General features: G+C 39.9%; 1 protein-coding gene across 1 annotated transcript in view; it reads left to right on the forward strand.

The window, feature by feature from the left end:
- The window catches only part of smchd1 (structural maintenance of chromosomes flexible hinge domain containing 1), a 168,502-nt gene extending 167,480 nt beyond the window's left edge, over positions 1-1,022 (forward strand). The window contains exons 47-48 of the mRNA XM_080194305.1: positions 259-376; positions 482-1,022. Coding sequence (XP_080050431.1) covers positions 259-376; positions 482-587 — 224 coding nt within the window. The 3' untranslated portion in view covers positions 588-1,022. The remainder of the gene's footprint in view (positions 1-258; positions 377-481) is intronic.
- The last annotated feature ends 14,916 nt before the right edge of the window (positions 1,023-15,938 follow it).

The following is a 15,938-nucleotide window of genomic DNA, read 5'->3' on the forward strand; positions in this document are numbered from 1 at the left end:
TTTACCACACCTGAAATTCTTTGTGTAAATGTTAGGTTATGTTTAGCTGCTAACAAACAAGAAAATGCTGAAAGCATGTTACACTTTTTCAAATGTAACTGGGAAGAAGCTTTGGATCTGACCATTTTCCTGATGTCCAGCTTGATGTAAAGTTTCTTTGATGTAAGGTGTAAAACAAACTGATTTTGTTTCAGTAGGTGATATTACATACCACTTTATCAATTATGCTAATTGCCCCTTGTTATGTCAATGCCACAGGCATGACTCCAACAAGAACAACCTCTGCCTGCAGTCCTAAAACACTGGCTCCAGATTTGTCTGATGGGCAGACTCCAAGCAAAAAAATGCGTAGAGAGAGTGCAAAGAAAACATATAGGTATGTTATTAAAGCCAATTAAAAAAAGAATCATCGTCCATTTATCTATTTTCATTTCATGAAATGATAGTAGGTAATGGAACTTTTTTTCTAATTTTAAAACAGTACAGAAGAGTGGGTTTCAATACCTTTGAGGAAATCACAGCAACCACCTTCAGGATCTGGATTGGACACAAATGGAAGTACTTTGTCACGGAAAAGAAAGGCCTAAAACAAATGGAAATACTTTGTCGTTGAACAGAAGACTTAGAACAAATGTAGATGTTTTGTGGGTATATTTTCCTCTGTGAAATTTGGTTACTAAAATATGTTTTACGAAAATAAATTTCATAAGCTTCACACAGGGTAATATATCTCATTATATAGATGCGAGTCTGAAGAAATAGAATTACTGTTATGCAGAAATGTATATAGTCTGAGAGGGAAAAATGAACAGTGTATGAATGTTCTACAGAGATTTCTATCCAACAGTTGCGAATATGTAAAAACTGTTGATAGATAATATGTTCATTTGTAGTTATTTAAATTGAGAAGCTTAATTTTATACATTCAACTTTGTATTTTTTATTTTTAAAAGCTTTTTCAAAAGTTTACTGGACTTTGTTTGTCATGAAGCAAGAAATAAAATCTCTATAATTAGATGTTATTTTTCTTAGGCATACTTTAACATTACTCTGACCAAATGGCACAGGTATTTCCTGAAACACATGTCATGTTTTTCTAAGCATTTTATATTTGAATATTAAACAGTCAGATTCCCTTTGCTGAAAATCAGATCTAATGGAACAAGTCAGTGTTACTTGAATCATCAGTTCACTTCTCCTTCATGCATGTTGATCTAGACAATGCTTTCACTCTCGTTTTTGTACTGATTGTTGTCCTGGATTGATTGTTGAATACTTTCTTAACCATGTTCTTTCTGTCTTTTGGACCATATTCTGATTTACAAACTTAGTGATCATGCCCAACTCTTTCCAGGGCTCCCTCCAACATGGACATTTGCATGAATGCCCTTTCAAAATATTGGAAACTAAATGGCATACTCTCTCTGCAACCAGAACCCCACACATTCCCTGAATCTGGCCTCACTGTCTTTTTGTGAATGTAATCTTGCATTAAGTTTCTTAAGATATAAAAGCTTATTTATTAGTGTCACTCTGCAGCGAAGTTATTTTGAAAATCCCCTAGTCATCACACTCCATCTGTTCTGAAGAATTTATAAGAACATAAGAAATAGAAGCAGGAGTAGGCCATCTAGCCCTTCGAGCCTGCCCTGCCGTTCAGTAAGATGGCTGATCTGAAGTGGATCAGTTCCACTTTGCTGCTTTCTCCCCATAACCCTTAATTCCCTTATCTGTCAAAAACCTATCTACCTGTGACTTAAATATATTTAGTGAGGTAGCCTCCACCACTTCAACAGGCAGAATGAAGAAGTTCGCCTCAACTCTGATCTGAACTGCCCCCTCCCACCCCTTATCTTGAGGCTGTGCCCTCTAGTCCTGCTATCCTTTCTATGCGGGAAGAATCTCTCTACCTCTACCCTATCCATCCATTTCATTATCTTATACGTCTCTATAAGATCCCCCCTCATCCTTCTAAACTCTAACGAGTACAGACCCAGTCTATTTAGTCTCTCTTCATAGTCCAACCCCCTCATCTCCGGGGGTTATCATGGTCAGTACACCTAACCAGCATGTCTTTCAGACTGTGGGAGGAAACCCACACAAACACAGGGAGAAATGTGTTGACTCCTCACAGACAGTGACCCAAGCTGGGAATTGAACCAAGGTCCCTGGCGCTGTGTGGCAACAGTGCTAACCATTCTGCCACCAGATATAGGCATTCTTGTAAAATTTGGGGAGTTCATCACTAGATCCAGAATTTGTTGATAAAATTCATTTGACAGACCAGCTAATTCCTGATCCTCTATTTATTATCGCTTTTACAATCCATCCATTCTTTTACATACCATATGTTACTTAGCCATGAAAAGGTGTCCATGCACTACTTGTTGTTTTAGTTCGTCAGTTGACTGTTTCATGATTCTGAGTAACTCCTTAGTTCCTAGTGTTTAATTTCTTGCATTTAACTATCTTTTAATGAAGAAAATTTCACAGGTTTCTTAAGGGATGTGGAAAATTAATCCTGCACCTCAGAAGCTGTCAACAGGGGTCAGAAAATCTTGTTGAGGTTCTGAGAGCCTTAACAAAGAGGAGGAATTTAAGGAGGAACCTGCAGAATCTGCCATATTCCTATTAGAAATCCAGGATATCTTTGCTGTTTGTCATTTTTCATAAATGACCTGGATGAGGAAGTGGATGGGTTGGTAAGTTTGCCGACGACACGAAGGTTGGTGGTGTTGCAGATAGTCTGGAGGGATGTCAGAAGTTGCAGCGAGACATAGATAGCATGCAAGACTGGGCGGAGAAGTGGCAGATGGACTTCAACACGGATAAATGTGTAGTGGTCCATTTTGGCAGCCAATGGGACGAAGGAGTATAATATCAAGGGTGGGACTCTTAGCAGTGTAGAGGATCAGAAGGACCTTGGGGTCCACGTCCATAATACTCTTAAATCGGTCTCGCAGGTGGAGGATGTGGTCAAGAGGCGTTTGGTGTACTAGCCTTCATTAATCGAGGGATTGAGTTTAGGAATCGGGAGATAATGCTACAACTTTATAAGACCCTTGTCAGACCCTGCTTGGAGTACTGTGCGCAGTTCTGGTCGCCTCACTACAAGAAGGATGTGGAAGCTATTGAAAGAGTGTACAGGAGATTTACAAGGATGTTGCCTGGATTGGGTGGCATGCCTTATGAGGATAGGTTGAGGGAGCTAGGTCTTTTCTCCCTGGAGAGACGAAGGATGAGAGGTGACCTGATTGAGGTTTATAAGTTGTTGAGAGGTATATATAGGGTGGATTCTCAGAGGCTATTTCCCAGGGCTGAAATGGTCGCTACGAGAGGACACAGGTTTAAGGTGCTGGGAAGTAGGTACAGAGGAGATGTTGGGTAAGTTTTTCACTGAAAGTGGTGGGTGTGTGGAATCGGCTGCTGTCAGTAGTGGTGGAGGCGAACTCGTTGGGGTCTTTTAAGAGATTTCTGGATGAGTACATGGGATTGTGGGTTATAGATAGGCCTGGTAGGTAGGGATATGATCGGCACAACTTGTGGGCCGAAGGGCCTGTTTGTGCTGTAGTGTTCTAATTGAGACATAAGACAACAAATGTATGATATACTATAGGATCTTGTGGGAGCAGGGATTCTAAATGGTTGAAAGAAATGGGTTGGGATTGTTATTCACATGTTAATATCAACACAAATTGATTCAACAACCTTTTGTGTTGTAGTATCTCTATAATTCTGTAGGTCACCATTAATTTATGTAAGCATTAGGCTGAGGTATCAGAACAGGACATGTCAATTCCAGGGGTTTAACACTTTCTATTTTGCCCCCCTTGTCCAATTCAGACATTTCCAGGATAAATATACCTTTGTCATGGAGCAAGATGTACTTAACTACTTGAGCAATGTGCTGGAGTTTTGTCTCGCACAGCAACTGCAGCTATTCATTTATTGCCACTTTGCACACCAGTCATTATGCCAGTTGAATGCAATTACAGATTTTAATTAGAAGGACCAAGCCCAAGTCGCTGTTACTACGTCACCTCAAGCTCTATGTACTCATTAGCCATTGAGAGAAATTAAATGATTTCCTGGGTGGTGATGGATCTTGCAGCTTATTTAGTTCGGGTTCAGCATTTTATCTTGACACTTCTACAATTAGCTTCTAGCTATGGTTAGTATCAAATGTTTAGAAGTCTACAAAGACCTAATTCAAATGATGAAAGTGACATGCATACCTAAGGACTTTTTTGACAATTTTTTTCTCTAAGGCCGGCCTTAATTCATTAATTATGAAGGATAATCAGTTTGGAGTCAGCATTGTGTCACAAAAACTTTATTGCACCTGAGCGCCAGTATGGAGCAAGGACGTACAGTGCAGAATACTTGATATGCACGTCTTCTCCAATGTTGCTGCAGTTGACAAAGTAAATGGAATTCAATTCGTTTAGAGATGAGTGTGTTTAGATGTATGAAACAATTGTCAACACAATTGATAAACCATTTGAGTTACATTTTAGGAAATGGAATATCTCAACTATTTAAAAGCCAAAAGATTAACTGAGTTATCTAATTGGAAAGGGTTATGAGGATGGGTCAACCATGAATTACTCCTGAAAAAGTTGAGATTTATCTGTAAATTACCCCCCCGCCACCCCCAGGTTATTTGGTACATGAATATTATGCAATGGCTACACTCCCCTGACATTGTTACAGAAAACTCAGATGGGGAATTAAATATTGCAGAATGTAATGTTTAGAAAAGATGGGGGAAAATGGGATGAAAAGGTAGCTGTAGAGGGGTGACAGCAGCAAGACAAAACAGAATTCAGGTTATTAATGACCTGCAAGACAGGGTTAACTTCTCGCCACCTATCTGTAAACAAAGGTGTTTTGATTTATTTCTATCTTTGTAAGCAGTGGCCTATTTACCAATAACTCAGTTTGGGTATGATTCAATTTTCTATTAACCTCACAGCAAACTCTAGCTAGGATGAACTCAAAAGAGTTAGTTCATTTGCACACTAATCACAGAAAGGAGGTCGCAACCTTGCATTCATACAGTGAAAAGAGGGATGGTGTGAAGATTTTACGGTACAGAGATCACAGGGAAAATGCGTCTTGTTTTATGTGGCTTGAATCAAAGTCCAATGAGGTATTCCTTCACTGAGGTAAGTGTGTTGAAAACCAGTGCTGTATAATTCACTTTTCCGGTGATGCTTACATTAGAAGATTAAATAGACATGCCATGTTGAAGCAGTCTGATAGGCAATGGTGCAGAATTTCCAGCAGAAGCAGTGTACATAGTATTCCATCTGGGCAGCGAACCTTGTCTGTGAAGCTGACAGAGAGATGATAGGGAGCTTTTTGGCAATCCCTCAGAATCAAGAAGGGCTTGCTTCTGCAGTAAAAATGAGTTTTCAGGTGACAGAAGATTCTAAAGCATGACTTACAGTCTCTGTCACAGTGCAATGGAGGTTTTCTTTTAAAAGATGGCTGATGTCTAAAAACTTAGACTCTATTTAAAAACTCGCAAAAGGCAAAGTCCCTATTCAAAAGCTGTAACCAAAAATCATTTTAAATGCAAAAATCATACAAGGCAAAGAAGACATTAAAGTACGGTGTTCGGAGGCCTCCAGAGGGCCAGACAGCTCAGGTTAAGGGCTGTGAATCTCTCCGAGAACTGAGACTTTCTGCCAAAATACTGAACAATTATACCTTTCATTATCCGAGTTACACCTCATTAACTTAGAAGCAGTTACATTTAGTGTTAACGTGTCAGTCCAGTTTCTGACAAAGTATCTCAGTCAATTGCAATATGTCACTCAGTATAATGATATTGCGTTCACCCACTTAATTGAGCGTTTTCCCATTTTGGCTAAACCCACTTTCTTGTTGCTGTCATTATGAAATTGCATATGTTAGGTTAAAACTCTGGTGTTTGAAAATGTAAATCACGAAAAGAAATGCAAAGAAAATACGAATGAAATAATATTGCATTGCTAATTTAAAAATGCATGTGTCTTTCTGTAGATTTTAAACTGTAGAAGCAGGTTTGCAACACTTGTATCCAATGCCTAGCAGTCAGTATTCTAACATAACAAAACAGGTTTTTGAATTGAACCAGTGAGTTTAAAGCAAGCACGCAGAGACACCAAACCAATGGAATGCAAATGTGAAGTTTGTTGACAGCCTCAAGCCACTCAGATCACAGGAATACTGTGAGATAATTCCAGATATATAAAGCCATACAAGGGGGAATAAAGTATGCTTGCCACCTCTTAAGTCAGACGAAGGATAGGCGAGGCTCTCATTAGATCCTGCAGTTTTATATATGTCTTCATAACATTACCATCTAAATAGACCAAATCAGAAAGTATTCCAGATGTGAGCATCACCAGAGAAAGTTTGTGTTTCTTAAAGACCCTTGTTTAAGTTTTATTCAGTTGACTTATTGTTACCAGTTTTAAAAATGAATAAAGACCTGTCAATTGTTCATGATAGTGTCAGATCCTGCTTTAATTTACCAAAACCAATAGCTTCCTACTCCCTAACGCACACGCACACACACACACACACACACACACACACACACACACAAGATTACAAGGCGAGGTATTTGAGTGGTTCCAAAATTGTGCAGAGGGAAAAATCACTTCTGCGTCATAACACTGTGTAGCTATGGACGCTTTCCATAGCTGAGCCTTTCCCATAGGCACATCGCCAAGACAGAGAGAGAAGTGTTTTTCTGGGCCTAAGAAGTGCACTATCTTATGTCTGGACAATGTATGCCACTATAATGTTACATTTGAGACTTTAAACTTATAATGCTGACTAATGGATTGCCAGCCGTAAACTTTTAACCTTAGCATTACATTTTTGCAGTATCAGCTCTTTTGACTGAGACAAACTATACATTTCGTACATTAAAATGCATTCAATACTTAAATATGATTTTAAAGTATATATTAATTTGTTTTAATATTATTATTGCATTCATATATGAGCAAGCTGTCAATATTAACTTTTTATAAAGAATCATTTAACCCCTTGCTTTCCTGTCAGTAAAAGACACATCTGTCTGTGAATCTAACTACCTGATTTAAAGTGACCTTCCACAGTGGTCGGGGTGCCTGGGTTGTCACATGTATGAATGCAATAATAATATTAAAACAAATTAATATATACTTTAAAATCATATTTGCGTATTGAATGCATTTTATTGTACGAAATGTATAGTTTGTCTCAGTCAAAAGAGCTGATACTGAAAAAATGTAATGCTAAGGTTAAAAGTTTACGGCTGGCAATCCATTAGTCACATGGTCCTTTCACGGACCATGCTTGGCTTCGACCTGCTCTCAGTGATAAAACTTGAGGTGCTCAGGTACTATTCCTCCACTTCCAGCAGTCTTAATTTAGGGATTCCCAGATGTAGGTGGAGATATTAAACTTTGTCAAGGAAGCTTTGATAGTCCCCGTGAAGTGCTTTCTCTGCCCTCCTGGGACTCGTTTGTCGTGTTGAAGTTCCAAGTTGTGTTTATCAGGAGACTTGGGTCAGGCATGTGAACAATGTGGCTTGCCTGTCAGTTGATGGAGTACCTTTTTCTTACAAATGTTTAGTGTAAGGCCCATGGTCTTATAGACTTCAGAGAAGGTATGACAATGGCTTGGAGTTCAGCCTTCAAGTGTGTGCAGATGCATGTAATGTCTCTATACTGTGGTTCAATGACAGAGGATGGGATGATCTTGGATTCAGTCTGCAGGCAGCTACGGTCGAACTGATTCCCATTTGTTTTGTGGTTTAGCTTCACCTCTTAAGTCAGACGAAGGATAGGCGGGGCAGCCAAAACTCAAGGGCACTCCATAATCACTCATGATTGACAGTATCAAAGGCCTTTGTGAGGTCGAGGTAGGCCATGTACAAGGGTTAGTGCTGTTCCCTGCATTTCTCTCATTGCCACATGGTGAAGATCATGTCTGTTGTGCCCCTTGGCATTGCAACTCTGGGAGGGTCTCTTCAGGCAGAGGGACAAGGAACCAAGAAAGACTCTTGCAATGACCTTCTTTGTGGCTGACAGCAGGGAAATTTTTCTGTAGTTACTGCACTTGGTAGCTGAGATCTCCTGGCATGTTCTCTTTCCAGATAAGGGAAATAAGGTCATGTATTTGCACCAGTAATGATTTACTGTCATGTTTTAGTTCTGAGGCAGGAATTCCACCTCTTTGTTATTCTTTAGCTGTTGGGTGACCTTTTGTACCTTGTTCATGGCTAGGATTGTGCCAAAATGGTGATGGGTAGCATGCTGTGGGGAGGACACTAATGAAGACAGAATCGCCTTGTCATGGTTGTTGTCATGGGTAACTGCTAGATCTCATACATTTTCTCCACTCACTATCTGTTTTTTTCGGTTGCAGGGGTTTTTTTTGCTGGATCTCAGCCTTGAACAATCTGTAGAGTTGCTTCCTTCTCTCAAGTTGGGTTGTTGTCTCAGCTTTAGAAAAGCTTGTGGCTTATCAGCTGCTGGAACGCCTGGTCATTCTTATTGAACAACTTTTGTGTTTTCTGGTTGAGTGGCCAAGCATCTCTTCATAGTGCTGATATGGAGGCCTTGAGGACAGGTGCTGTGGACACTTGGTGTCTCTGGGTCACTGGGAATCATCGGGTTGGCAATAAGGTGCTGGCTTTGAGTCTGAGTGTCTCAACATTGATTTTCCTGCAGCATTCTTTTTGTTACCGTCACTGCTTTGGAGTCGCATTGATGTTGATCCGTCCAGCAGTTGTCAGCTTCTGTTATTGTGCCTGAGATACACAGGTCCTTGCAGACTCTTGCGTGGATGATAAGCAGACTAAGCTATTCAGTTCAGCAAGGCATTATTAACTCCAGATCCATGTTTTCCAACTGCTTTGCTATAAAATCTTTGATAATGGATTCTATAATACTTGCCCCCTACCAACGTCAGGCTTACTGTCTATAATTGTTTTCTCTCCACCTTTTTTAAATATGTCAACAACTGACTAGCGAAACTGTTGACCTGGCCTAGCAATCAAAGCAATACAGAATTTATCTCTCAACCATTGTAGCCTATGGTGATATTTCATTTTTAAAGGGCTGGGAATTTAATAATTTCAGATCATGACAGCTAAACAGACCTTTAGGAGTGCTTACATCTAATTCATAAATTCATAATTCTCAGTCTGTGGGTTAGGGCCCTTTCATTAACCAAAACGGAGCCAGCATTCAGTTCAAATGGTTCTGCTGAGTTTGTGCTTCCTCATGTGAATTACATCCTACCCTCTTTCCCCTACTGGCAAAATTTGGATCTGTTGGAAATTGGGCTGAGATTTCCTCATCCAATTCCTGCCAGCCATTTTTGAAGCCTCACAGAATCTCTGACTCACCCTCACCAATCTAGCTGCAAACAACCAGTTACCCATTTCACATGCCCCTCCTTCCCAGCCCTGGTCTACAACCACCCCATCCACTCTACCCTGCTTGGCCCCCATCAATTCATGCCTTGAGTTCATATGCTCCAACGAGTTGGCTCTACATCACTGAGGTAGAATAGAATTCCATTAAACATCTGTCCAAACCACATCTTAGAATTACTTTCTAATAATTCAATCAACTACATTAAATCCGTATGTTAAGATTGAACAATGGTTTAAGTGTAGTGAATCCTGAATGGTGACAAATTCAATAGTGAACAATATAGGAAATACCCACTAATATCAAAAGAATGGTTATGTTTCAATATGTCCAAAATAATGTTTGAAAAACTTTAGGGGCTATTTTGAGGCTGAAAACAGCTGTGAAATGGATGCTACCTAAAAGACATGTTTAAAAATTGACTTTTAGTCTGAAAGTTTGGGGCTAATTACCAATTATCATGGTCTAAACATGTCTGGAGATAGATGCTTGCAGGTTTAACTCTCCAATGCGAATGGGACTGATTTTCCTGGCAAGGTATATGTAGCTATCATACAACCACTTTGACTGAAGGTCTGGGGTGCACTGGCCCAAACCCAATCTTACAACAAAATAGCAAGAAGGATAGCAAAACCTTCTATAGGTATATAAAAGAGAAGAGAGTGACCAGGATGAATGATGGTCCTTGGAAGATGAACCCGAGAGTTAATAGTGGGGAACACTAAAATGGCAGAGATGCTAAATCAATACTTTGCCTCAATTTTCATGGTGGAGGACACTAGTACCATTCCTATAGGAACAGGCAAGTCAGAGGTAATAGAAAGGGTAGAACTCAGAACAATCAACATCGATAGGGAAAAGGTACTCAGTAAACTATTGGGATTGAGGGCAGGTAAGTCCCCTGGGCCTCGTGGCCTACATCCTTGGGCATTAAAGGAAATAGCGGCAGAGATAGTGGGTCAATTGGTTATAATATTCCAAAATTCCCTGGACACGGGAAAGGTTCCAGTGGATTGGAAAATTGCTAATATAACACCCTTATTCAAAAAGGGTGGGAGGCAAAATTGGGAAATTACAGACCACTTAATTTAACATCTGTTGTTGGGAAAGTATGAGAATCAATTATCAAGGAAGCAATATCAGGACATTTGGAAAGTCAAAACACTATCCATCAGAGTCGGCATGGTTTTATGAAGGATAAATCATGTTTGACTAATTTGCTAGAGTTCTTTGAAGATGTAACAAGCAAAGTGGATAATGGGGATCCTATAAATTAATTCATCTGGACTTCCTGAAGCCATTTGATAAGGTTCCACACAAAAGTTCACACAGTTAGATCACATGGGATTAGGGATAATTTATTAGCTTGGATAGGTAACTGGCTGAAGGACAGAATACAGAGAGTCGTGATAAATGGGTTTTTTTTAACTGGTGGGGTGCCACAGCTATTTATAATCTATACTAACGACTTGGATACAGGGATAGAAGCCAAATTTGCAGATGATACAGAAATAGGCAGGACAGTAAGTTGCAATGAGGAAATAAGAATCTTACAAATGGAGAGTGGACCAAAATGTTGCAGATGGAGTTTAACATGGATACATGCAAGGTCATGCATTTTGGTCAGAAAAATGGGAAGCGACTTATTATCTAAATGGGAGGAGACTTTGAGGTGCTCCAGTGCAGAGGGATCTGGGTGTCCTTGTTCATGAGTCACAGAAAACTAGCATGCAGGTACAATAGATAATAAAGAAAGTGAATAGAATACTGGCATTTATAGCTAAAGGAATAGTATATAAAGATAAGGAAGTATTGTTGCAACAAGGCATTGGTGAGGCCACATCTGGAGTATTGTGCACAGTTTTGGTGTCCTTAATTGAGGCAAGATGTACTGGCATTGGAGGCAGCTCAGAGGAGGTTGACTAGATTGATTCAAGAGATGAGGGGTTTGTCATGAAGAGACATTGAACTCTGGAATTTAGAAGAATTTAGAAAAATGAAGAAAGGTCAAATTGAGGTATACAGTTTGATAAAAGGTATGGATAAAGTGGACGTGGAGCGGGTGCTTCCTCTCATGGGGCATTCTAGGACGAGAGGTCATAGTCTTAGGATAAGGGGTAACGTTCAAAACAGAATTGAGGAGAAACTACTTCTCCCAAAGGGTTGTGAATCTGTGGAATTCGTTACCCCAAAGTGTGGTGGATGCTGGGACAGAGAGTAAATTAAAGGAGTTAGACAGATTTTTAATTGGAATGGGTTGAAGGTGATGGGGAGAAGGCAGGAAAATGGGGATGAGGAGCAAATCACCCATGATTGAATGACAGACCAGACTTGATTGGCTGAATGGCCTAATTCTGTTCCTATGTTTTATGAATTTAAGAACTTTGTATGGTCTCATGTATATCTCATCATACACATCCTTCCTTACACAGCAACTATACGCACTGAACCTTAATCCTTCCAACATTGACATAGCAGATTCCAGGAAGAAAGGTGCCTAAAGGAACTGGAAGAAGGGAGAGAATTACAATTCCTTAGCCCAACAGGAAGAGGAGAAGGGCAAGGAGGAGGAGAATACAGAAGTAGAAATTACACAGATAGAGGTGATTACAGAGAAAAAGGAGATTACACAGCTAGTGATTACACAGATACAGGTCACAGAGATAGAGATTACACAGATACAGGAGATTACACAGATACAGATCACGGAGACAGAGGAGATTACACAGCTTGAGATCACAGAAATCGAAGCGATCACAGAGATAGAGGAGATTACATAGAGAGAGGCAATTACAGAGAAAGACAAAGAAAACAACGTTGAAAATAGCAGGACCAGAAAATTCCACCGTTGGCCAGTTGTAGGTTGCCTCCACCATCACGAAACATGCCGTGTGGGACACACATTATCTAAAAGCAGACATAACAGAATACAAGAAGGGAGAGAAGGGGAAATGATGATGGAAGAATTAGTCAAAAGTCTGTGGTGGACTAACCCTTAGGATCCATAGTTCAAAATAAAATGAACAGAAAAATGGTTTACATTTATTCACAACCTCAGGGTAAGCACACTGAATTCCTGCCAAATGTGTGGTTTTGAATTAGAGTCACACTATTGTAATTTCAGAAACAAGAGAATACAATTTGATGATAACAAGATTGTCCATACTTTTCAGTGATGCTGAATGAGGGATAAATATCAATTTGGATGTTCAGGAGCACTCCATTGCTTGTCTTTTAAACAATGCTATAGGATCTTTCCTCCGAGATGGCACAAAAAACATTGGTTTAACATTTCATCTGCAATATTGGCACCTCTGATACTGCAACATTCCCTCAGGCTCTTCCAGAGTGTCGGTCTAGATTTAACATTCAGTTCTCAGGAGTGGGACTTGAACTAAGATAGAATATAATAACATAAGAACTAAGAGCAGGAGTGGGTAGTTTAGCCCCTTAAGCCTGTTCCACCATTCAGTATGATTGTAGCTTATCTAATCATGATCTCAACTCCACTTTCCTGCCTGTTCTGCATAATCCTTCTATCCATTATATTTCATTTTTGAAGGGCTGGGAATTTAAATAACTTCAGATCATGACTGCTAAACAGACCTTCAGAATGGTTGTGTCTAATTCATAGATTCGTAACTCTCAGCCTGTGGCTCGGGCACCTTCAACAACAAAATGGAGCCAGCATTGAGTTCAAATGGTTCTGCTGAGTTTGGGTTTCCTTATGTGTGAATCACATCTGCCCTATTTCCCCTACTGACGAAACTTAGATCTTGGAAATTAAAAATCAGTCTGTTTACTCCTTAAATTTACTCAATGCCCTGGCATCCACCGCACTAGGAATCCCATAGATTCACAACCCTTTGAGAGAAGTAATTTCTCCTTATCTCTGTTTTAAATCTGCTATCTCTTATCCTAAAACTTCTTATTTTAGATTACTCCACAAGAGGAAACATCAACTCTATGTGTACCCTGTCAATCCTCTTTAGCATCATTTTTTAAAATTCTTCCAAGATAAAGCAATGTGAGCTCCCTTCCAAGGAACTGTACTTCCATTCTAAGACAAGTTTCTGTGAAAATTTCTCCAACCCTATTGTATCTTATTTGTTTTCATATCAAAACACATACAGAAAGCCTGGGAATGAGGCCTTGGCCATCTTGCTGCTAATGATAGTTGTGTTTCTTTATTTCTCATCATCCCTTCTTTCCAATGAGAAGGAATTAAGAAAATTATGGAATCGCTGCAACCACCCACAACAGGAAATATAAGGGCTGGCTAAGATAATACATACAACATACTGGATCCACAAAACCACCACTCCCTCAGGGACAGATACTAGAGAGACAGAACAGTACACTTCTATATTTGTCTGGCTTTGTCCCTTTATTCAGCTAATGTGGCAGCAGTCCAGATGTCCATAGGGAAGTTGTGAGGTCTCAAAGCCCTTGCCAGTCTGGAAATATCCTTTTAGCCTACTTACACGAAGCGTGTAGAATTGCAGGATAACTGCATCTATGGAACATGTGTCTCTCATAAAGCATTACAAATGCATATGAACCAGAAGGCAGTAAATACCAAACAATCTGCAATCTAATGTGGAACCCCATATGATTCGGAGAGACCTAGGCCATTCCCCAAGGAGGTCAGAATCAGGCTACAAACGAACATATTATAGTGCATCAGAAAAGACAATTCTCCAATTGTTGACCAGTTGCTGTACGCTTAACCAGTCAGATGTCAGGGACAATCATCAAGCATAAGCATTGTGTGTAAAATTGTACATTGACTTCATAACATATTTTACAAACATTTTTCTGATGGAATGGAGGTCTCGTGACACCATGGGTAGCATCCCTGTCTCTGAGCCAGAAGCTCCAGGTTTGAGTCCCACACTAGGTCTTGATAGTCAAGGAAGATGCATTCTTAATGCGGCCAGACACATTGAGTGTGTCAATTTACAAATCCTTCCAAGCATGCCAATGGCTAGCGGTAAGAGTAGGAGCAGGTCCTGGTCAGATGTGCTTAATGTGGAGTGGTGCCCCTCTAGCTATAAGCTTCTTGCCACAGACTAGAAACCCTGTTCCAGGAAGTACAGATAAAAGCCTGCCTTACATGTGTCACTAGACTGCAGGAAGAGAATTGGAATTTCTTATGGAACAGTAAGAAAATAAAACATGCCTTTTGCTGCCGTGAAACAGAAAGGTACTGTTTACCATTATGTAATTGGTTGGTAGTTGGAGATTCATTTTTTATTGATGGCAAGTCTTTCTGGCAGCTGACACTGACATGAGAAAGAATTTTGTCACTGTTGCATGATTGCTGAATACTAACTGGGAATCCTATCCCAGGGTGCTGAACTCAGTCCGAGCCCACCTTCCATTGACTCCATCTACAATTCCCACTGCCTCAGAAAAGCAGCCAGCATAATCAAGGACCCCATGCAACCTGGGTATACTCTCTTCCACCTTCTTCAGTCAGAAAAAAGAGTACCAACCAATCAAGAACAGCTTCTTCCCTGCTGCCATTAGACAGTTGAATGGCCCTATCACATATTAAGCTGATCTTTCTCTACACCCTAGCTATAACAGTAACATTATATTCTGCATCCTCTCCTTTCCTTCTTCCCATGTACTCTATGAATGGTATGTTTTGTCTACACATTTCGCAAGAAATGATACTTTTCACTATATTCCAATAATAAATGTGCCAATAATAAATCAAATCAAAATCAAAATTTAAAAAACCTGCAGAGGGTCCAAATAAACTCACTGAGCCAAGCCCAAGGACCTTTTGGCCTGCCTGGCTGAATATCACACCACCTATAAAATGTCAAATCACACTCAATATTGAGGAACATCCAGCAGGAAACTCAGTACTGTCCCATTAAACTGGAAAGGGTAACAAAAATATCAAGCATTCCAGTTTAATTTAAGGTGGGTTGCTATATTCAAGTAGAAACCTATTCATTTTAACAACATCAGATGAATAATCAAGCGATTGAACAAAATTTATCAGAAAGGCAGCCAGCACAATCAAGGACCCCAAGCGACCCGGATATACTCTCTTCCACCTTCTTCAGTCAGGAAAATGATAGTGTACCAACCGACTCAAGAACAGCTTCTTCCCTGCTGCCATTAGACACACTATCACATACTAAGCTGGCCACCCCACCACGACCCTCTGCGCACCTCTGTACTCATTTGTTTTACAATAGTACAGGATATAACCTAATCTATAATGCAGAAATCAATTTAAAATTAAAGAAGTCATCCAACTGGAGTTGTATTATTATTACTACTAATCCAGTCTCCCGATGCTTGCGAGATTCCCTCATTCCCATAAATGACTCTGGACCTGCTTCTATCCATAAAAGGATTAAGAGTGCAGCATTCCATAGGTGTGCTGATTGCTGCTTTCACTTTTAAACAGCCGTAATTTGGCTGAATGCGTGATTGCACCTAAATATCGGGCTGCTGGAATTTCTCAGAACACTCAGTTAAGAAAGCGAA

This window comes from Carcharhinus amblyrhynchos, chromosome 8 (genome assembly GCF_965287045.1).
Source record: "Carcharhinus amblyrhynchos chromosome 8, sCarAmb.v2.hapA, whole genome shotgun sequence".
NCBI lineage: Eukaryota > Metazoa > Chordata > Chondrichthyes > Carcharhiniformes > Carcharhinidae > Carcharhinus > Carcharhinus amblyrhynchos.